Source organism: Bos indicus, chromosome 9 (assembly GCF_029378745.1).
Source record: "Bos indicus isolate NIAB-ARS_2022 breed Sahiwal x Tharparkar chromosome 9, NIAB-ARS_B.indTharparkar_mat_pri_1.0, whole genome shotgun sequence".
NCBI lineage: Eukaryota > Metazoa > Chordata > Mammalia > Artiodactyla > Bovidae > Bos > Bos indicus.
The window spans coordinates 80,685,574-80,709,925 of record NC_091768.1 but is presented as its reverse complement, the minus strand read 5'-3'; the positions used below and the strand labels follow the sequence as shown (position 1 = coordinate 80,709,925).

The window sequence follows — 24,352 nt, the reverse complement described above, 5'->3', positions numbered from 1 at the left end:
ACATGACTACTGGAAAAACTATAGCTTTGACTAGATGGAACTTTGTTGGCAAAGTAATGTCTCTGCTTTTTAATATGCTAAGTTGGTCATAAATTTTCTTCCAAGGAGCAAGCGTCTTTTCATTTCATGGCTGCAATCACCATCTGCAGTGATTTTGGAGCCCTCAAAAAGAAAGTTTCTCACTGTTTCCACTGTTTCCCCATCTACGTACCATGAAGTGATGAGACTGGATGCCATGATCTTAGTTTCCTGAATGTTGAGTTTTAAGCCAACTTTTTCACTCTCTTCTTTCATTTTCATCAAAACGCTCTTTAGTTCTTTGTTTTTTGCCTAAGGGTGGTGTCATCTGCATATCTGAGGTTACTGATATTTCTTCCAGCACTCTTGATTTCAACTTGTGCTTCATCCAGCCCAGCATTTCCCATGATGTACTCTGTATATAAGTTAAATAAGCAGGGTGACAATATATAGCCTTGAGGTACTCCTTTTCCCATTTGGAACCAGGCTGTTGTTCCATGTCCAGTTCTAACTGTTGCTTCCTGACCTGTATACAGATTTCTCAAGAGGCAGGCCAGATGGTCTGGTATTCCCATCTCTTGAAGAATTTTCCACAGTTTGTTGTGATCCACACAGTCAAAGGCTTTGGCATAGTCAATAAAGTGCAGTAGATGTTTTTCTGGAACTCTTGTTTTTTCGATGATGCAGCAGATGTTGGCAATTTGATCTCTGGTTCCTCTGCCTTTTCTAAATCCAGCTTGAACATCTTGAAGTTTACAGTTCACATACTGTTGAAACCTAGCTTGGAGAATTTTGAGCATTACTTTGCTAGCGTGTGAGATAAGTGCAATTGTGCAGTAGTTTGAACATTCTTTGGCATTGCCTTTCTTTGGGAATGGAATAAAAACTGACCTTTTCCAGTCCTGTGGCCACTGCTGAGTTTTCCAAATTTGCTGGCATATTGAGTGCAGCACTTTCACAGCACCATCTTTCAGGATTTGAAATAGCTCAACTGGAATTCCATCACCTCCACTAGCTTTGTTCATAGTGATGCTTTCTAAGGCCCACTTGACTTCACATTCCAGGATGTCTGCTCTAGGTGAGTGATCATACCATCGTGATTATCTTGGTCATGAAGATCTTTTTTGTACAGTTCTTCTGTGTATTCTTGCCATCTCTTCTTAACATCTTCTGCTTCTGTTAGGTCCAGATCGTTTCTGTCCATTATTGTGCTCATCTTTGCATGAAATGTTCCCTTGGTATCTCTAATTTTCTTGAAGAGATCGCTAGTCTTTCCCATTCTGTTGTTTTCCTCTACATCTTTGCACTGATCACTGAGGAAGGCTTTCTTATTTTTCCTTGCTATTCTTTGGAATTCTGCATTCAAATAGGTATATTTTTCCTTTTCTCCTTTGCCTTTCACTTCTCTTCTTTTCTCAGCTATTTGTAAGGCCTCCTCAGACAACCATTTTGCCTTTTTGCATTTCTTTTTCTTGGGGATGGTCTTGATCACTGCCTCCTACAAAATGTCACGAAGCTCCATTCATAGTTCTTCAGGCACTCTATAAGATCTAATCCCCTGAATCTACTTCTCACTTCCACTGTATAATCATAAGGGATTTCATTTAGGTCATACCTGAATGGTCTCATGGTTTTCCCTACTTTCTTCAATTTCAGTCTGAATTTTTCAACAAGGAGTTCATGATCTGAGCCACAGTCAGCTCCCAGTCTTGTTTTTGATGACTTTATAGAGCTTCTCCATCTTTGGCTGCAAAGAATATAATCAGTCTGATTTCAGTACTGACCATCTGGTGATGTCCACGTGTAGTCATCTCTTGTGTTGTTGAAGGAGGGTGTTTGCTACGACCAGTGATAAAAAGTGTAAAAAGCCAGGCTCTGGTTCCCATCCAGCTGAAGTTGTTAAGTGAGAATTCTCTGAGCTGCCCTTCTAGTTGGTATTTCTAGAAACAGGTTAGATCAGTGAAAAGGGAAAGCAAGGAGTTCTATTTCGCTTGTTGTGCTATCAAATAGACACCACGAATGACCATCACAGTCAAAAAATCTGTTAGGCTTTGACCTGCTTTGTTTTGTACTCCAAGGCCAAATTTGCCTGGTACTCCAGGTGTTTCTTGACTTCCTACTTTTGCATTCCAGTCCCCTATAATGAAAAGGACATCTTTTGGGGGTGTTCATTCTAGAAGGTCTTGTAGGTCTTCACAGAACCATTCAACTTCAGCTTCTTCAGCATTAGTGGTCAGGGCATAGACTTAGATTACCGTGATATTGAATGGTTTGTCTTGGAAACAAAAAGAGATCATTCTGTTGTTTTTGAGATTGCATCCAAGTACTGCATTTCGGACTCTTTTGTTGACTATGAAGGCTACTCCATTTGTTCTAAGGAATTCTTGCCCACAGTAGTACATATAATGGTCATCTGAGTTAAATTCACCCATTCCAGTCCATTTTAGTTCATTGATTACTAAAACATTGATGTTCACTCTTGCCATCTCCTGTTTGATCATTTCCAATTTGTCTTGATTCATGGACCTAACATTCCAAGTTCCTATGCAATATTGCTCCTTATAGCATCAGACTTTACTTCCATCACCAGTCACATCCACAATAGAGTATTGTTTTTGCTTTGGCTCCCTCCCTTCATTCTTTCTGGAGTTATTTCTCCACTGATCTCCAATAGCATATTGGGCACCTACTGAACTTGGGAGTTCATCTTTCAGTGTCCTATCTTTTTGCCTTTTCATACTGTTCATGGGATTCTCAAGGCAAGAATACTGAAGTGGTTTGCCATTCCCTTCTCCAGCAGACCATGTTTTGTCAGAACTCTCTACCATGACCTGTCCATCCTGGGTGGCCCTACACAGCATGGTTCATAGTTTCAGTGAGTTAGACAATGAAATGGATATATACATATATTTTTTAAGCTTCCTACAAATCAAAAAAGAGAGAATATGTATTTTTTAATAGCAAAGGACTTTAACAGGCATTACATAAAAAAGGCTAGTGAAATTGTCAATAAGCAAATAAAAAACTTAACATTATTATTGATTAAATACATTAAAAGATAATGAAGTGTTAATTATAACCCTTCAGTTCAGTTCAGTGCAGTTCAGTTGCTCAGTCATATCCGACTCTTTGCGACCCCATGAATCACAGCACGCCAGGCCTCCCTGTCCATCACCAACTCTCGGAGTTCACTCAGACTCACGTCCATCGAGTCAGTGATGCCATCCAGCCATCTCATCCTCTGTCGTCCCCTTTTCCTCCTGCCTCCAATCCCTCACAGCATCAGAATCTTTTCCAATGAGTCAACTCTTCGCATGAGGTGGCCAAAGTATTAATTATAACCCTTAGAATAGCTAAATTAAAATAATAAAATAATATTTTAAAAATTGACACTACAAAGTGTTGGTAAAAACTGAAAGTGAAAGTTGCTCAGTTGTGCCTGACTCTTTGTGACTCCATGGGCTATATATACAGTCCATGGAATTCTCCAAGCCAGAATACTGGAGTGGGTAGCCTTTCCCTTCTCCAGGGGATCTTCCCAACCCAGGGATCAAACCCAGGTCTCCCGCATTGCAAGCAGATTCTTTACCAGCTGAGCCACAAGGGAAGCCCAAGAACACTGGATAGGGTAGCCTATCCCTTCTCCAGGGGATCTTCCCAACCTAGGAATTGAACCAGGATTTCCTGCATTGCAGGTAGATTATTTACCAAATGAGCTATCAGGGATGCCCTATGTGTGGGTGAAGACACAGAATAACTATAACTTTTAAACACTGCTGGCAGGAGTGTAAAAATTTGAAGCCACTCTGGAAAACTGTTAGGCAGTACCTACTAAGCTAAACATGGGTGTATTAACAGTTGATGTTAACCAAGCAATGCTACTCCTGGGCAAACACACTCATGCACCAAACACATGCACCAGCATATTCACCGATGCATTATTCCCAAAAGCTTAAAACGGAAACTAACCCCAAAGTGTGCCAGCAACAGAATGGAAGGTAAATTTTTAAATACCTAAAACAGAATCTTACAAGTAATGAAAAAGAAGAAATCACTGCTACATGTAAGCACATGGATGAATCATGTAGATTACAATACTGAGCAAGAAAAGCTAGACAGAAACCCTAGCACAAATGCATGATTCCATTTCCATAGAAACCAAGAAGAGGTAGCACTAGTCCATAGTGATGGAGGCCATGATAGTGGTTACCTCTGAGGAGGCGATGACAGGGAGGGGACACAGGCAACTTTGGACTGCTATTTGAGATCCTGATCTGGGCATTGGTTACACAGACATGTTCCCTTTGCAGAAGTTTTCTGAGGTACTCACATAAGATCTGTGCATTTCTCGGTATACCTGTTGTGTTTATAAAATAAATAAATGAGTTAACGTGTGAATAAATGCATATATACATGGGATATATTAAGGAGGTGTGGTCAAATGTATGGAATTATAGCATTCCACACTAATACATCTATGTGTGTTAGTCGCTCAGTCCTGTCCAACTCTTTGCGACCCCATGGACTGTAGCCCACCAGGCTTCTCTGTCCGTGGAATTCTCCAGGCAAGAATACTGGAGTGGATTGCCATTCTCTTCTCCAGAGAATACATCTATAGCCCCAGGGCTTAAAAGGCATTTCTAATAGTAAATATCTTAGAAAGTTAGATATCTATGAGTGTACCACATATGGTGACTCCCAGGTGGCACTAGTGGTTAAAAAACAAACAAACGCACCTGCTAATGCAGGAAACATAAGAGATGCAGGTTTGATCCCTAGGTCAGGAAATCTGCTGGAGGTGGGCATGACAACCCACTCCAGTATTCTTGCCTGGAGGATCCCATGGACAGAGGAGCCCAGCAGGCCACAGTCCACAGGATGCAAGGAGTCAGGCATGACGGAGTGACTCAGCACACTTGGCACACACATACATACCACATATATGTGTCTGTCTGAAACCGGCAAAGGCAAGTGTTAATATCCACACATACAGTTAAAAGTGTAATTTTATACCCAAGAGCCAGGCTCTGGGTCCCATCCAGCTGAAGTTGTTAAGTGAGAATTCTCTGAGCTGCCCTTCTAGTTGGTATTTCTAGAAACAGAGGTTAGATCAGTGAAAAGGGAAAGCAAGGAGTTCTATTTCGCTTGTTGTGCTATCAAATAGACACCACAAATGACCATCACAGTCAGAAGATGTTTTTCCTTCCAAGTTCTTTTGCTTGATCTTAGGTTTCTCAAGATACTGTCTTAAATTGAGTAAATTTTTCTTAAATGCTGTGTAGTAAGTGGGAAATCTTGCAGAAAATTTTTATCTTAACCACTTTTGGTAAAGTAAATCTGAAATGTTTTTAAACTAGATCTGAGTCTAGAGCCTCTAATTCACATTACAATAATCTTACACAGCAAACATGGTAGACAAAAACCTTCATGGAGTCACCTGTGACCACATGGGATATGACCTTCCCTGTATTCTGAAACAAAACTGTAAATTGAGAGACACAATTCAGCGTGAAAGTTTTTGTGCAGCCATTGTGACAAGTCTAAATGTTTAAGCAAAATATATTTCTCCAGCTAAAACAACAATAATTCATGCAGATGAATTTTCAGAGGGAAGTCTTCTGTAAAAACCATGTTGTCCATCATCTGTATAACCAGACCATGAACCTAATGAAAGTGTTTGTTCTCTATTTCCCTCCTTTAGAAGAAACACAACTAAACAAACACAAAGAACCACAGAAACCAAAACACACAAAAGATGTGAAGTAGAAACATTTCCAGGTTATCATGATGTAAGGATATTTTAGTGATTCCCAAGTTTTCAGAAAAGATTTGTAACTCAGGAGTTCTAAGAACCAATATCACAGAAACTATATGCCTCTGATTAAGAGTTCTTCTCCCCTTCCCTGTGTCCTTCTGAGTCATCTCGTTCCCTCAGAGTCTTCAGTAAACCTCCTTCCCCTCTGCACTTTAGCCCCCTGAAAGAAAGGTTCAGCGCTAAGTAGATGGACGCTGGGGTGTCCACGCATGCCCAGTTGGCATAGTTTCATTGCTTGCACTTGGAAGCGGGCAAGTTTTCCAGTTTATTCTTGAGGACCTACATTTGCACTTCTAGTTTGAAAATATCTCAGTTCTTCACATATCACTAGAAATCAGTATAGCTAGTTCCCACAACCTAGATGATAGATGTCTAGTCTGTTTTAGATAGTTTTAGATAAGCTATCACTTTTGCTCTGTCTAGATAAATTGTCCATGCAGTTTATTTACTGATGAGACATCTCTACAATGTGTAGGCATCTTTATGCTGCAATGAATCTTTGACTTTATTTGTACATCAATAAAAAAAAAAACTGTTTTTTCCCCTCAAAAAAATTCTTGACTGAATGTTTGACACAACCTATAGAAATTTTATCATAAAGGAAGGCTTTCCTATTGTTCAATCACCAACTTATGTCTGACTCTTCAAGACCCCATGGGACTGTAGCACGCCAGGACTCCCTGTCCCCCACATCTCCCAGAGTTTGCCCAAGCCACTGAGCTACCAGGGAAGCTACAGAAACTATAAAAATTGATATATTTAACTTTTAAAATAGAGAAATGCCTTAATTAAGTGCAGGAGTAGGATCTGGGGAGAAGCAGCAGCAATGAAAAAAAGCCACTCTGAACCTAAGCCAATGTCAAAAATAAACAGGAATAAGTTTGGGAACTAGGAGAACAGAATAATTCCTTTCCTAATTGAGAGTAATCCAAATGCTTATCAGTAGGAACCAGTATATTTACTTATACATTCAATAAATATTTCGGGCTTCTCTGGTGGCTCAGGTGAATTCCTGGGTTTGATTCCTGGGTCGGGAAGATCCCCTGCGGAAGGAAACGGCAACCCACTCCAGTATTCTTGCCTGAGAAATTCCATGGACAGAGGAGGCTGATGGGCTGCAATCCATCAGACTGCAAAGAGTCAGACAGTGACTAAACCACCATCACTACCAAGCGTGCTGCTTGACACTGTGTTATGGGATGAGGTTTTGGAAATGCCCAGATTGTAGCCCCTGACCTCAGTGAACGCAGGGTGAATTGGAAGAGACAGACAAGAAACAATAAAACATCTATTCATCTTCTAGTACCAAAAACGGAATGGCTTAAACAGCAAAAATATCTTGTCTCACAGTTCTGAAGGCTAGAAGTCCGAGATTAAGATGTTAGCAGCCTGGTTCCTCCTGAGGCCTGTGAGAGGAACACTGTATTATGCCTCTCCCCAACTCATGGTGGTTTCCTGGCCATCTCTGGCCTTCTTTGGCTGTAGAGGCATCATCCCAGTCTCTGCCCTCATCTTCAGAGTGCTCTCCCATGTGTGTGTTTGGGCAAAATTCTCCCTGTTTACAAAGATGCTGATCATGCTGGATGAGGGGCCCACCCTATGCTTCAGGATCTCAACTAATTACATCTTGCTGTTCAGTCACTCAGTCGTGTCCATCTCTTTGCTCCCCCATGTACTGCAGCACTCCAGGCTCCTCTGTCCTTCACCATCTCATGAATTTTGCCCAAATTCAGGTCCATTGAGTCAGTGATGCCATCCAACCACCTTATTCTCTGTCATCCCCTTCTCCTCCTGCCCTCAATCTTTCCCAGCATCACAGTCTTTTCCAATGAGTGGAATCAGGTGGCCGAAGTCCTGAAGCTTCAGCTTCGGCAACAGATTTCCAATGAATATTCAGGGTTGATTTCCTTTAGGATTGACTGGTTTGATCTCCTTGCTGTCTGGTTTCATTCTTAGGTACTGGATGTTAGGACCTCAACATTAGAATTTGTGCTGCATGCTAAGTCACTTCAGTCATGTCTGACTCTGTGTGACCCTATGGACTGTAGCCCAACAGGCTCCTCTGTCCAAGGGATTCTCTAAGCAAGAAGAATTTAGGGGCGGAGTGGGGCACAATTCAGTCCATCATTGTACAGAAAGAAAAGGCATTCAGTTTCACTGTACTCCCCTATCGGACTTTGGGGATCCTTGTAGAAAGGCTACCATTTCCTTAATGGCCTCCATTCCTACCACCTTTCCCCAAAAATCAACCTCCTGTTCCCACCATCTGCCCTGCTTGGAGGCTGGCTGCCTGTAGAGCTAAATTCTCAGGAATGACAACTACTGCGGCTGGTGTGCCCAAGAATTGGGAAGCTCTGTGAAGGTCCTCATGTTCTATTGAGGAAAGCTTCCAAAGCAAAGCCCTACGTCTGAACCCAGGCTACTGAAGTTTCAGAAAACAAATCAGAGAACTCAATAACACATTCCTCCACAGTAAATGATCCATTTCACTTGCATTGCCAATTCAAGGGTAGAATTGTGCTTGTGCACATGTTTTTTCTCTGGAGCTGTGGAAAGGATATTGACATGGTTTGACACTTTTCTCTCAGAAAAACGTACACTTTATAGTGTTTGTGGTCAACTTGAGGAAGCATTCCAGCTATCAACTCCTAGGCAAGTATTTTAGATTTAAGGAGGTAAGTGATATTAAAATTATGATACTCAACAGGTGGCTGTGCTTCCTGATTTTTTTTCTCTGAAGGTCTATGCTCTGATCGCTCACCATTCACAGCTTTATCAGTACCTTCACCTTGAACATGACTCACAGGTCATGCCTCTTCTGAATGGCATGGAGGACTCTGTCTTTCCCCCTCAAATGCTGCTCAGTACCTCTCACTCTTCATGTTATCTTGAATCTTCTCTTTGGGCAACCAAACTCCTTAAATTTACCTGGCCTGACCACATCCTCAGTATTTTGCTCTGGTCCTGTTGATCTGTGACATGGGCTCTTACTTTAAATGAAATTTTGTAAAAAATAAAGATACAAAATGGAATATTACTCAGCCATAAAAAGGAATGGAACTGGGTCATTGGTAGTGATGTGAATGAACCTAGAGTCAAGTAAGAGTGAAGTAAAACAGAAAGAGAAAAACAAGTATCATATATTAATGTGTGTGTATATATATATATATAAAATCTAGAAAAATGGTACTGATGAACCTATTTGCAGGGCAAGAATAAGAGAGAAGAGATGCAGATGTAGAGAAGAAACTTGTGGACATAAGTGGGGACAGGAGAGGGTGGAATGAACTGAGAGAGTTGCACTAACAATACACTGCTGCTGCTGCTGCTAAGTCGCTTCAGTCGTGTCCAACTCCATGCGACCCCATAGGCGGCAGCCTACCAGGCTCCTCTGTCCCTGGGATTCTCCAAGCAAGAATACTGGAGTGGGTTGCCATTTCCTTCTCCAATGCATGAAAGTAAAAAGCGAAAGTGAAGTCGCTCAGTCATGTCTGACTCTTCGCAACCCCATGGACTGCAACCTACCAGGTTCCTCCGTCCATGGGAGTTTCCAGGCAAGAGTACTGGAGTGGGGTGCCATTGCCTTCTCCACTACCGTGTGTAAAATAGATAGCTAACAGAAACCTGTATATTGTCCCCTGCTTATTTAACTTATATTCAAAGTACATTATGAGAAATGCTGGACTGGATGAAGCACAAGCTGGAATCAAGATTGCCGGGAGAAATATCAATAACCTCACATATGCAGATGACACCACCCTTATAGCAGAAAGCGAAGAAGAACTAAAGAAAGAACCTCTTGATGAAAGTGAAAGAGGAGAGTAAAAAAGCTGACTTAAAACTCAACATTCATAAAACTAAGATCATGGCATCCGGTCCCATCACTTCATGACAAATAGATGGTGAAACAGTGGAAACAGTGACAGACTTTATTTTTTAAGGGGCTCCAAAATCACTGCAGGTGGTGACTGCAGCCATGAAATGAAAAGATGCTTGTTCCTGGGAAGAAAAGTTATGACCAACCTAGACAGCATATTAAAAAGCAGAGACTTTGCTTTGCCAACAAAAGTCCATCTAGTCAAAGCTATGGCTTTTCCAGTAGTCATGTATGGATGTGAGAGTTGAACCATAAAGAAAGCTGAGTGCCAGAGAATTGATGTTTTTGAGCTGTGGTGTTGGAGAAGACTCCTGAGAGTCCCTTGGACTGCAAGGAGATCCAACTAGTCCATCCTAAAGGAAACCAGTCCTGAATATTCATTTGAAGGACTGATGCTGAAGCTGAAACTCCAATTCTTTGGCCACTTGATGCGAAGAACTGACACATTTGAAAAGACCCTGATGCTGGGAAAGATTGAAGGTGGGAAAAGAAGGGACTATAGAGGATGAGATGGATGGACGACATCAACCATGCCATCATGACATGGGTTTGAGTAAACTCTGGAGCTCGTGATGGACAGGGAGGCCTGGCATGCTGCAGTCCATGGGGTCACAAAGAGTTGGACATGACTGAGCGACTGAACCGAACTGAACTGAACAGAAACCTGCTGTATAACACAGGGAGCTCGGCTTGGTGCTCTGTGATGACAAAGAGGGATGGAAGGGTGGGGGTGTCAAGGGAGGGGATACATGTATACTTATAGCTGATTCATGCTGCTGTACAGCAGAAACTAGCACAACATTGCAAAGCAATTATCCCTCAACTTAAAAAAGTTTTAAAAATATAGAAATGTGGCCATGAGTTGAGAGGTACTGTAAGAATCCTATCTTAGCTGAGCTAAACTGCTAATATGCCATTTTTCTGCCCAGGATAAACATCCCTAGTTCCGGAGTTTACTTTCAGCTTACAAGCTGGAGCTGTGGGACACACTCGGGATCTTCTATGGCTTCTCTGGTTTTCTCTCTGATGCAGCACAGAAAAACAAAAACAGAAGGGCTCAAACCTCGGACAGGCTAAGAGGTCTATGGTGAACCAAATGTCACACACTCCAAGGTCTTTAAAAGTACAGAGCACCCAGCTGAGACAAAGGACCACTATGCTGCTGCACAGATGGCATCTTCAGGATAGGGACAGAGGCCTCCATGGAGAAGAGTCCCTCACTAAGATGAGGTCAGAGCAAAGCTCCACCCTGAACATTAAGAGACACCAGAGTCCTACATTTATTACTATGAAGGGAGTAGAGGAATACAAGGCCAAGGGCTGTAAGTGCCAGAAATTTTCAGTGTTAGTACTTTTTATCTTGGAATCTTGTTTGTTTCCATGGAATGATTAGTTGTAAAACCCTTAACAATTCTAAAGAGGCATTAGAACGGCAGCAAAGAAGATTCTCAGAAATCACCATAGACCAACCCTCAACTCCATATTTGTTTATCTCATGGCTTCTCTGGAACACCTGTGGGGTTGATTAAAGTAACAGTTGATTCATTTCACTGTACAGCAGAAATTAACACTGTAAAGCAAATATACCCCAATTTAAAAAAAAGCATTCCAAAATACATTAGGTACAGATGAACACTGTTGGATTCCACTTATAAAAGTATTTACAAGAGTCAAACTCAGAGTCAGAATGTACACTGGTGAATGCCAGGGACTGTGGGGGTGGGTGGTAGGGGTGGGGAGGGGAGATGGGGAGTTAGTGTTTAATGGGAACAGTTTCAGTTTAGGAAGGTGAAAAAGCCAGGAGATGGATGATGGTGAGAGTTGCACGACAATGTGAGTATACTCAGTGCCACTGAACTATACAGCCAAATATGGTTAAAATAGTATCTTTTATATTATGTTATTTTTACCACAATAAAAAAAAAAAAAAACGTCTCTTTGCATCGTACCCACAAGTGTCATCACGAGCAGCAGCAGTAGCAACAATAACAATCAGAAATACCATCAATTCCTTCCTTGGAGGGCACAAAGCACTGGCAAAATCTTTTGATGGGGCAAGTACTTTTCATTCAGTTTTCAGTAAGAATCCTGGCTAGTGACCAAACCCCGTTCCATGGCCCTAGTAATTCTCCTTTAGTGAATAATTTCGGGTTTGAACTTATCAGAAAAAAAAAGGAGGTTCAGCAGCTTGTTTTTGAAGGCTTCTGTATTTATCATATCTCCCCTGTTTTCCAGTATTATAAATGAGACCTCAATGTGCTAAGACAGTGTACTTCTAAACACAGTCATAGACTTCACCAGGCAAAGGAAGGATCATATATACTTTCTACCAAGCACTGGGGTTCCGGATGTAGGTGGACTTAACTTGACTAATCAGGGTCACCTTAGAAGCCAACCATGATGGTAAGGAGTAGACCTTTCAACCATTCACAAGATCCTGTACATCTCTTATTCACAATTCTTCTACAGTGTTTTATAAGTGTTTGGGTCTGATGCTCCCATTACACAGCAACATTTTTGAAGGTAAAGGCTGGGTGTTACTTATCATTGTATTACCACAACTTATCAGACCAATGCATAGTAGGTGTTCAGGAAGTGTTTGCAGGTAAGTCAGTCCACTAATAAAAATGGCCAGTTTTCATTGCCTTTGTGTTGATTTTAAATGTACACTCCAGCAACACCCTCCAAAAGTATAGATTCACTGCTAATGGCCCAAGTCCTATTTGAATACTAGATACTTGTGCCTAAAGTGTACACAAATCTTCAGGACCTTGGTCAGGACTTTCCGACATTATAAAAGATAAAGTGGTGATCAGATGTATGGAGTTTGGGGTTTGTTTCTTTATTTAGTTTGGATTTGGCTTTGATGAAAATATCAATAATGACTTCAGCATGTCTACACCTGTCTGCTTCTAAGAAACTTTTGGATTCTACTAAGTCAGTTATCTGTTAACTAGAACAGGAGGTAAAGATGTATGACGTGGTGAAAGATATTAAATATCTTAATATCAAGCGATAATATTATTTTACCTAGAACGCTTTTACATGCAGGGATCTGAATGTTAAAGTGAATGCAACTAATGTAATTTCCCATTGGGTATGTTCTGTGTATGAGCTTTAAAAAATATCCAAAGAGACCTGAAATAATGACATTTTCATTTAACATGTCCTGGTTGCTTTAAGTCATTCTTCTGACTGTAAATGTTTCAGTTCAGTTTACTCGCTGACTTATGTCTGACTCTTCGCACCCCATGGGCTGTAGCATGCCAGGCATCCCTATCCATCACCAACTCCTGGAGTTTGCTCAAACTCATGTCCATTGAGTCCATGATGCCATCCACCCATCTCATCTCTGTCATTCCCTTCTCTTCCTGCCTACAATCTTTCCCAGCATCAGGGTCTTTTCCAGTAAGTCGGTTCTTCACATCAGGTGGCCAAAGGATTAGTCCTTCCAATGAATATCCTGGGTTGATTTCCTTTAGGACTGACTGGTTTGATCTCCCTTCTGTACAATGGTTTACTCAGACACTAATTAGGAAGTCACAGTAGATGGTGTCTATGGTGATCTTGACTGACAATCCACTCTGGATTTGTTCTTCCTAATTTTGGGGGCCCCTCCCTTCACATGACCTCCAAAGACACCAGCCCCTGCAGACCTCTCCTATTCCATGCTCCATTCATGCCCTTGAACAAGGTCTTCCTCTCCCCAACCCTTCCAACTTGCTCCTCTTTCTTCTAACCAACAATTCCCTAGAAATTAGACTAAAAGGCTGGAATGCAAACAATGTATCACCTAATTAGAGTAATTCACACAATGTTGTCCATAATTGATCTGTACCACCCTATGGGCTATTTGTGCTTTAACTGATAAAATGTGCTCCCTGGGATTTTTGAGCACTGGGTTCAGTGGTCTCCCAGCTGCCTCCATTTGTACCATCTCACTATCATACTTTTTCATCTTATTCCACTAAAATAAAACTTGCAGAATGAAAGCCATCAACACAGCATCTCATGTTTAACTATGTCTGCTACTTAAAGCAGTCTGACATCAGTACAAGTTCAGTTCAGTTCAGTTCAGTTCAGTTGCTCAGTCCTGTCCGACTCTTTGTGACCCCATGAACCACAGCATGCCAGGCCTCCTTGTCCATCACCAACTCCCAGAGTTCACCCAAATCCATGTCCATTGAGTCGGTAATGCCATCCAACCATCTCATCCTCTGTCTTCCCCTTCTCCTCCTGCTCTCAATCTTACCCAGCATCAGGGTGTTTTCAAATCAGTCAGCTCTGCGCATCAGGTGGCCAAAGTATTGGAGTTTCAGCTTCAACATCAGTCCTACCAATGAACACCCAGGACTGATCCCCTTTAGGATGGACTGGTTGGATCTCCTTGCAGTCCAAGGGACTCTCAAGAGTCTTCTCCAACACTACAGTTCAAAAGCATCAATTCTTCTGCGCTCAGCTTTCTTTATAGTCCAACTCTCACATCAATACATGACCACTGGAAAAACCATAGCCTTGACTAGACGGATCTTTGTTGACAAAGTAATGTCTCTGCTTTTCAATATGCTGTCTAGGTTAGTCATAACTTTCCTTCCAAGGAGTAAGCGTCTTTTAATTTCATGGCTGCAATCACCATCTGCAGTGATTCTGGAGCCCAAAATAATAAAGTCTGACACTGTTTCCACTGTTTCCCCATCTATTTCCCATGAAATGATGGGACCAGATGCCATGATCTTCGTTTTCTGAATGTTGAGCTTTATGCCAACTTTTTCACTCTCCTCTTTCACTTTCACTAAGAGGCTCTTTAGTTCTTCTTCACTTTCTGCCATAAAGGTGGTATCATCTGCATATGAGGTTATTGATATTTCTCCCAGCAATCTTGATTCCAGCTTGTGCTTCCTCCAGCCCAGGGTTTCTCATGATGTACTCTGCATATAAGTTAAATAAGCAGGATGACAATATACAGCCTTGATGTACTCCTTTTCCTATTTGGAACCAGTCTGTTGTTCCATGTCCAGTTCTAACTGTTGCTTCCTGACCTGCATACAGGTTTCTCAAGAGGCAGGACAGGTGGTTTGGTATTCCCATCTCTTTCAGAATTTCCCACAGTTTATTGTGATCCACACAGTCAAAGGCTTTGGCATAGTCAATAAAGCAGAAATAGATGTTTTTCTGAAACTCTCTTGCTTTTTTGATGATCCATCAGATGTTGGCAATTTGATCTCTGGTTCCTCTGCCCTTTCTAAATCCAGCTTGAACATCTGGAAGATCACGATTCACACATTGCTGAAGCCTGGCTTGGAGAATTTCGGGCATTACTTTACTAGCGTGTGAGATGAGTGCAATTGTGCAGTAGTTTGAGCATTCTTTGGCGTTGCCTTTCTTTTGGATTGGAATGAAAACTGACCTTTTCCAGTCCTGGGGCCACTGCTGAGTTTTCCAATATACTGAGTTTCAGTACAAGTAAAAAGAGTTATAAGGAAAACAAAAGCTTCTCAGATACACATATAAAAATGATACAAAATAAAATTCAAGCTTTAAAACCAGCAAGCTTAAATTAATTATTTAAGGCATTAAATTTCACTGTGACCATCTTATTCTACTCCCCATTTGTTGTTGTTGTTTAGTCTCTAAGTTGTGTCTGACACTTTTGCAACCCTGTAGACTGCAGCCCACCAGGCTCCTCTGCCCATGGGATTTCCCAAGCAAGAATTCTAGAGTGGTTGCCACTTCCTTCTCCAGGGGATCTTCCTGACCCAGGGATCAAACTCACAACTCCTGCCTCTTTTGCATTAGCAGCTGTGTTCTTTACCACTGAGCCATCTGAGGAGCCCTATTCCCCACTAGCATCTTATAAAATCTTAGTATACAGGCATGTATATATCACTTGCCTTTTAAAACAAAGGTTTAAAAGATTAGAATATTAAGGGACCCATTTTAAAATTAGGAAGCTTTAACCAACACATTTTTATAATACTGGCTCCTGCTATTTCCTAAAGTAAATGAAAGCTTTTTTATTTTGAAAATCAAAGTTACATCCAACTTCAAGTTTCTTCTTTTTTTGCTTTCTTTATAAAAATAATTGATGATAGCATTTTCTACTCTAATCACATTGAGACAAACACTGAATTCAAAAGAGTATTTTTAATGAAAACAAAACTCCTACGATCTCTGAGACCAAGGTAAACACCCTGGCTCAATGAGTAGTACATGTTGTTCCCTAAGCAAAAAGGGAAGACATCTTTACGGAAATCTTATGGTTCAGAGGCTCCACTTGGCAGTTGATGTTGGAAGAACAGAAAGGCCTCGCATGAGCAGTGGTAAAAGCCAAGCTAGTGTAGTCAATGAGTGGGTGACATCAGGCCTTATGGGTTATATTCAGGCGTGCTCAAAGTTTCAACAGCACTGATCAAAACTATAGGAAAGATAAATCCATTTTAAAATCAGTCTGACACCACTGGCAAACAAACAAAACTGTACTTGAATGGAATTCAACTTTGGCTGAATTTTCTTAAAAAGCTGGCCACGGGGCTACCCTTGACATGCATGTTTCAGTTTGGCACTGGGCCTCCCAAACAACAAAGCAGGTGAAATTCCTCAAATATACACATCTAATAAATCATTCTGTCAGTTAGACAGTAACATTTACATATCACCCTTCCAGTTCCTAACTGGCTAATCAGTTGCAAGACCAAATTACACAGCACTGAGGCAATAAGAAACACAGGCGTGTAAACATCACAATGGCTCATTGTCCTGTTGAGTTTACCCGACTTAAACATGCCATTTCTATTTAGATGAAGAACGCCTCCATAACGACACCATTTTTGTAAAGGTCCTAATCAAGCAAAACTAACCAACACAATATATTGTTTAGAAGTACATACCATCTTTTAAAAAGAGGGAATTATAAACACAAAATTATAGCAGCTATCCCTTGGCAAGAGGCAGAAATATGGGATGGGAAAGGAACATGACGTAGAAAGCAACAATAGCAAAATCAATTTTAAAACTGTACGTAATAACTTTTGCACAGACCTGTTATACCATTTTATGTTTGCCTTTTTTTTTTCCATGATTGACTTTTGAAAAGTCTCTATCTTTCCTGGAATATGGAGCCCTCTGTGTAAGACAGCAGAGGCTGAGATGGTTACACAGCATCACCGACTCAATGGACATGAATTCGAGCAAACTCCAGGAGATAGTGGAGGACAGGGAGACCTGGCATGCTGCAGTCCATGGGCTTGCAAAGAGTCAGACACAACTTAGCAACTGAACAACAACATGGAAGACAGCATTGCAAGCCCAGATTATGCAGAGTACTTGTATTTACTGTTCGGAGAAGGTGATGGCACCCCACTCCAGTACTCTTGCCTGGAAAATCCCACGGACAGAGGAGCCTGGAGGGCTGCAGTCCACTGGGGTCGCAAAGAGTTGGACACAACTGAGCGACTTCACTTTCACTTTTCACTTTCATGCATTGGAGAAGGACATGGCAACCCACTCCAGTGTTCTTGCCTGGAGAATCCCAGGGACGGGGGAGCCTAGTGGGCTGCTGTCTCTGGGGTTGCACAGAGTCGGACACGACTGAAGCGACTTAGCAGCAGTAGCAATAGCAGAAATTCCTTTGAAAGCTCCTTGATCTTTCCAATATTTCCAGCTGAAAAGCAAAATTTTCTGCAATAGTAGCAGCATATAAGGACTTCCCTGGTGGCTCAATAGTGGAAATAGCCTGCCAGTGCAGGAGACGCGAGTTCAACCCCTAGGTTGGGAAGATCCCCTAGGAAGGAAATGGCAACCCACTCTAGACTGCCTGGGAAATCCCGTGGACAGAGCCTGGTGGGCTACAGTCCACAGGGTCACAGAGAGTAGAACATGACTTAGGGACTAAAAAACAACAACAAAAGAGCATATAAGAAGAGCTAATGATGTACTTTTAGTTCTTTGATATTTACCACTTCTTTTTAAATTTAGGACTTTAATTTTGTAATTTTTATTTTATATTGGAGTATGAAGTGAAGTGAAGTGAAAGTTGCTCAGTCATGTCTGACTCTTTGTGACCATGGACTACACAGTCCATGGAATTCTCCAGGCCAGAATACTAGAGTGGGTAGCCTTTCCCCTCTCCAGGGGATCTTTCCAACTCAGGAATTGAATCCAGGTTTCCCGCATTGCAGGCAGATTATTAACCAACTGAGCCACAAGGGAAGCCCACACTGGAGTATAGTTGATTAACAATGTTGTGTTAGTTTCAGACGTACAGCAAAGTGATTCAGTTATACATACACATGTATCTATTCTTTTTTAAATTCTTTTCCCATTTAGGTTATTACACAATATTGACCAGAGTTTCCTGTGCCATACAGTAGATCCCTGTTGGTTATCTAGTTTAAATATAAAGCTATGTACATGTCAATCTTAAACTCCTAATCTATCCCTCCCCTCACTCATGCCCCCCAGTAATCATAAATTCATTCTCTAAGTCTGAGTCTGTTTCTGTTTTGTAAATAAGCTCATTCTTACCATTTTTCTTAGATTCCACATAAAAGTGATATATGATATTTGTTTCTCTCTGACTTACTTCACTTAGTATGATAACCATATGATAATCACTAGGATCACCAATGTTGCTGCAAACAGCACTATTTCATTCTTTTAAATGACTGAGTAATATTCCATTACACATATGTATCACATCTTCCTTACCATTCATCTGTCAATGGATATTTAGGGTGCTTCCATGTCTTGACTATTATAAACAGTGCTGCAATGAAGGGGGTTCATGGATCCTTTCAAATCATGTTTTTCTCAAAATATATTATGCCCAGGAGTAGAATTACTAGATATTATGGCAGCTCTATTTTTAGTTTTTTAAGGAAACGCCATACTGTTCTTCACAGTGGCTACACCAATTTATATTCCCACCAACAGTTTAGGAGGGTTCCTTTTTTTCCACAGCCTCTGAAGCATTAATTATCTGTAGATTTTTCGGTGATGGCCATTCTGATCGGTGTGAGGTCATACCACATAGTTTTGATCTGCACTTCTCTAATAATTAGGGATGCTGAAGATCTTTTCATGTGCCTCTTGGCCATCTAATGTCTTCTGAAAGATGAACTCCCCAGGTCGGTCGGTGCCCAATATGCTACTGGAGATCAGTGGAGAAATAACTCCGGAAAGAATGAAGGGATGGAGTCAAAGCAAAAACACCACCCAGTGGTGGATGTGACTGGTGATGGAAGTAAAGTCTCATGCTGTAAAGAGCAATACTGCATAGGAACCTGGAATGTCAGGTCCATGAATCAAGGCAAATTGGAAGTGGTCAAACGAGATGGCAAGAGTGAACATCAACATTTTAGGAATCAGTGAACTAAAATGGATTAAATGGGTAAATTTAACTCAGATGACCATTATATGTACTATTATGGGCAAGAATTCCTCAGAAGAAATGGAGTAACCATCATAGTCAACAAGAGTCCAAAATGCAGTACTTGGATGCAATCTCAAAAACGACAGAATGATCTCTGTTTGTTTCCAAGGCAAATCATTCAGTATCACGGTAATCCAAGTCTATTCCCTGACCAGTAATGCTGAAGAAGCTGAGTTGAACGGTTCTATGAAGACCTACAAGAACTTCTAGAACTAACACCCCAAAAAGATGTCATTTTCATTATGGGGGACTGGAATGCAAAAGTAGGAAGTCAAGAGATACCTGGAATAACAGGCAAATTTGGCCTTGGAGTACAAAATGAAGCAGGTCAAAGGCTAACAGAGTTTTGCCAAGAGAACACACAGGTCACAGCAAACACCCTCTTCCAACAACACAAGAGATGACTACACATGGACATCACCAGATGGTCAACATCGAAATCAGACTGATTATATTCTTTGCAGCCAAAGATGGAGAAGCTCTATAAAGTCAGCAAAAACAAGACTGGGAGCTGACTGTGGCTCAGATCATGAACTCCTTATTGCCAACTTCAGACTGAAATTGAAGAAAGTAAGGAAAACCACGAGACCATTCAGGTATGACCTAAATCAAATCCCTTATGATTATACAGTGGAAGTGAGAAATAGATTCAAGGGATTAGATCTGATAGACTGCCTGAAGAAGTTCGTGACATTTTACAGGAGGCAGTGATCAAGACCATCCCCAAGAAAAAGAAATGCAAAAAGGCAAAATGATTGTCTGAGGAGGCCTTACAAATAGCCAAGAAAAGAAGAGAAGCAAAAAGCAAAGGAAAAAAGGAAAAATATACCCATTTGAATGCAGAGTTCTAAAGAATAGCAAGGAATGATAAGAAAGCTTTCCTCAGTGATCAGTGCAAAGAAATAGAGGAAAACAACAGAATGGGAAAGACTAGAGATCTCTTCAAGAAAATAAGAGATACTAAGAGAACATTTCATGCAAAGATGGGCTCAATAAAGGACAGAAATGGGATGGACCTAACAGAAGCTGAAGATATTAAGAAGAGGTGGTAAGAATACAGAGAAAAACTATATAAAAAAGATCTTCATGACCCAGATAAACACGATGGTGTGATCACTCATCTAGAGCCAGACATACTGGAATGCAAAGTCCAGTGGGCCTTAGGAAGCATCATTACAAAAAAAGCTAGTGGAGGTGATAGAATTCCAGTTCAGCTATTTCAAATCCTAAAAGATGATGCTGTGGAAGTGCTGCACTCAATATGTCAGCAAATTTGGAAATTTCAGCAGTGGCCACAGGACGGGAAAAGGTCAGTTTTCATTCCAATCCCAAAGAAAGGCAATGCCAAAGAATGCTCAAATTACCGCACAATTGTACTTATGTCACACATTAGCAAAGTAATGCTCAAAATTCTCCAAGACAGACTTCAACAGTACAGGAACAGTGAACTTCCAGAATTCAAGTTGGATTTAGAAAAGGCAGAGGAACCAGAGATCAAATTGCCAACATCTGTTGGATTATCAAAAAAGCAAGAGAGTTCCAGAAAGACATATACTTCTGCTTTATTGACTATGCCAAAGCCTTTGACTGTATGGATCACAATAAACTGTGGAAAATTCTGAAAGAGATGGGAATACCAAACCAACTGACCTGCCTCTTGAGAAATCTGTATACAGGTCAAGAAGCAACAGGTAGAACTGGACATGGAACAACAGACTGGTTCCAAATTGGGAAAGGAGTATGCCAAGGCTGTATATTGTCACCCTGTTTATTTAACTTATATGCAGAGTATATCATGAGAAATGCTGGACTGGATGAAGCACAAGAGGGCTGGGAGAAATATCAATAACCTTAGACATTCAGATGACATCGCCCTTATGGCTGAAAGCGAAGAAGAACTAAAGAACCTCTTGATGAAAGTGAAAGAAGAGAGTGAAAAAGTTGGCTTAAAACTCAACTTTAAGAAAACGAAGATCATGGCATCTGGTCCCATCACTTCATGGCAAATAGATGGTGAAACAGTGGAAACAGTGACAGACTTTATTTTGGGGGCTTCAAAATCACTGCAGATGGTGACTGTAGCCATGAAATTAAAAGATGCTTGCTCCTGGGAAGAAAAGTTATGACCAAACTAGACAGCATATTAAAAAGCAGAGACATTACTTGTCCAACAAAGGTCCATTTAGTCAAAGCTATGGCTTTTCCAGTAGTCATGTATGGATGTGAGATTTGGACTATAAAGAAAGCTGAGCACCGAAGAATTGATGCTTTTGAACCGTGGTGTTGGTGATGATTCTTGAGAGTCCTTTGGACAGTGAGGAGATCCAACCTGTCCATCCTAAAGGAAATCAGTCCTGAACAGTCATTGGAAGGACTGATGCTGAAGCTGAAACTCCAATCATTTGGGTACCTGAGGCAAAGAGCTGACTCATTTGAAAAGACCCTGATGCTGGGAAACATTGAAGGTGGGAGGAGAAGGGGACGGCAGAGGATGAGGTGGTTGGGTCATATCACCGACTCGATGGGCTTGAGTCTGAGTAAACTCCAGGAGTTGGTGATAGACAGGGAGGCCTGGCGAGCTGCAGTCCATGGGGTCGCCAGGAGTCGGACATGACTAAGTGATTGAACTGAACTGAACTGATGTTTTCCTTGGAGAAACGTCTATTTAGATATTCTGCCCATTTTTTGATTTTTTTTTAATATTGATTGGCATGAGCTGTTTGTGTGTTTTGGAGACTAATCCCTTGTTGGTCCCTTTTATTTGCGAATACTTTTCCCCTTTCTGTGGCTAGTCTTCTCATCTTATTTTGCAAAGCAGACATTTTTAATTTTAATACAGTCCATCTTACCAATTATTTCTTTCATGGATCATGCCTTTAGTGTTGTATCTAAACTGTCATCACCATAGCCAAGGTCATCTAGGTTTTCTCTTATGTTGTCTTCTAAGTTTTATAGCCTGGTGTTTTACCTTTAGGCCTGTGATCCATTTTGAGCTAAGTTTTGTAGAGTGTAAGGTCTATGTCTGGATTCATTGTTTTACATGTAGGCATCCAGGAAAGACTATCTTTACTCCTTTGTATAGCCTTCGTTTCTTCACATCAAAGATCAGTAGTCTGGGTTTGTCTGGGTTTATTTCCAGGCTCTCTATTTTGTTCCACTGATTTACTCATGTATTCTTTCACCAATGCCACACTGTCTTAATTACTATAGCTTTACAACAAGTCTTGAAGTCAGGCAGAGTCAGTCCTCCAAATTTGGTCTTCTTCAGTCTTCTGTTAGTTTTCCGGGTCTTTGGTCAGATTCAGTGTTTTGATATCCATAAACTAACTTACTGGGAATTTTGATTAGAATTTCATTGATTCAAATTGGGAGGAACAACTTGAGTCTTCCTATCCATGAACATAGACTCTCTCTCCATTTATTCAGTTCTTCTTTGGTTTTGTTTATCATAATTCTCTAGTTTTTCTCATATAGATCCTGTACATATTGCTTTATATTTATACCTAAGTATTCCATTTTGGGGCATCCTAATGTAAATGGCATTTTTAAATTTCAAATTTCATCTGTTTATTGCTAGTATACAGGAAAGTGAATGTATCCTGCAATCTTGCTATAATCACTTATTAGTTTCAGGATTATTTTTGGTCTGTTTTTTCAGATTTTCTACATAATATTTACCTCTTTTTAGTCAAAAACAACCGTCGCCATCTTTGGTCAAATCAAAAAAATGATTTATGGTTATTTCTCTAAACAATAGGTAAAAATTGATTTTTTTCAGCTTTATTGAAGTACAATTGACAAAACTGTATATATTTAAGATTCATTACTTATATTTTATACATGTATACACTGTGAAATGATTACCACAAACAAGCTAATTAACATATCCATCACTTCACACAGTTATCATTTTATTTCCCTGCCTCCTTTTCTTCCTTCCTTTCTCTTTCTTTCAACATGCTCAAGATCTACCTTTTTTAGAAAATTTCAGGTGTACAATATAATACTGCTCCAGAACTTATTCATCTTGCATAACTGAAACTTTTCATCCTTTAATAATCTCCCTATTTTCCCCTTCACCCAGTTTCTGGCAAGTACCACTCTAGTCTCTGCTCCTTTAAGTTTGACTATTTTGGATTTATCACTGATTCAATGGACATGAGTTTGAGCAAACTCCAGGAGTTGGTGATGGACAGGGAGGCCTGGAGTGCTATAGTCCATGGGGTTGCAAAGAGTCAGACACGACTGAGCGACTGAACTGAATTGAACTGAACCTTTTCATATAACTGGGTTATTTATATGTCTTCTTTTAAGAAATGTCTATTCAGGTCCTTTACCCATTATTTTTTAAAAATTTTATACAATTCTTAAAGGTTACTTTCTACTTACAGTTACCTTAATTTTTATAATATTTGCTACTTCCCTAAGAACTAGGTTAAAAACTGATTCTTTTTTAAAAAACCAAAAACCCTTTGCTAAATAATCTCCAAGACCTAAACCTGGTTCAAGATTTTTTGGCATAATGTGTGTGCTTTGGCCAGTATGAAGATTATTCCCTGATTTACGGCAATTTCTCCAACCAAGGTATATTAGTTAGCAATTTTCATCATATTATTAGTATAGTAGCTGCTTGGTTCAGTTCAGTTCAGTTCAGTTCAGTCACTCAGTCATGTCTGACTCTTTGCGACCCCATGAACTGCAGCATGCCAGGCCTCCCTGTCCATCACCAACTCCCGGAGTTCGCTCAAACTCACGTCCATTGAGTTGGTGATGTCATCCAACCATCTCATCCTCTGCCATCCCCTTCTCCTCCTGCCCTCAATATTTCCCAGCATCAGGGTCTTTTCAAATGAGTCAGCTCTTCACATCAGGTGACCAAAGTATTGGAGTTTCAGCTTCAACATCAGTCCTTCCAGTGAACACTCAGGAGTGATCTCCTTTAGGATGGACTAGTTGGATCTCCTTGCAGTCCAAGGGACTCTCAAGAGTCTTCTCCAACACCACAGTTCAAAAGCATCAATTCTTCTGCACTCAGTTTTCTTTATAGTCCAACTCTCACATCCATACATGACCACTGGAAAAACCATAGCCTTGACTAGATGGACCTTTGTTGATAAAGTAATGTCTCTGCTTTTTAATATGTTGTCGAGGTTGGTCATAATTTTCCTTCCAAGGAGTAAGCATCTTTTAATTTCATGGCTGCAATCACCAT

The 24,352-nt window shown here is 40.7% G+C and overlaps 1 protein-coding gene across 3 annotated transcripts in view; it reads right to left on the bottom strand.

The window, feature by feature from the left end:
- The window catches only part of AIG1 (androgen induced 1), a 272,202-nt gene that overhangs the window by 220,760 nt on the left and 27,090 nt on the right, over positions 1-24,352 (bottom strand). The window contains exon 2 of one of the 3 annotated variants that reach the window (XM_070796289.1): positions 1-24,352. This exon is cut by the window's left edge and continues 11,410 nt beyond it. The exons of the other annotated variants lie outside the window; for them this stretch is intronic. Within the exon in view, the coding sequence (XP_070652390.1) occupies positions 24,296-24,352 (57 nt within the window). The 3' untranslated portion in view covers positions 1-24,295. 3 annotated transcript variants of the gene reach the window in all.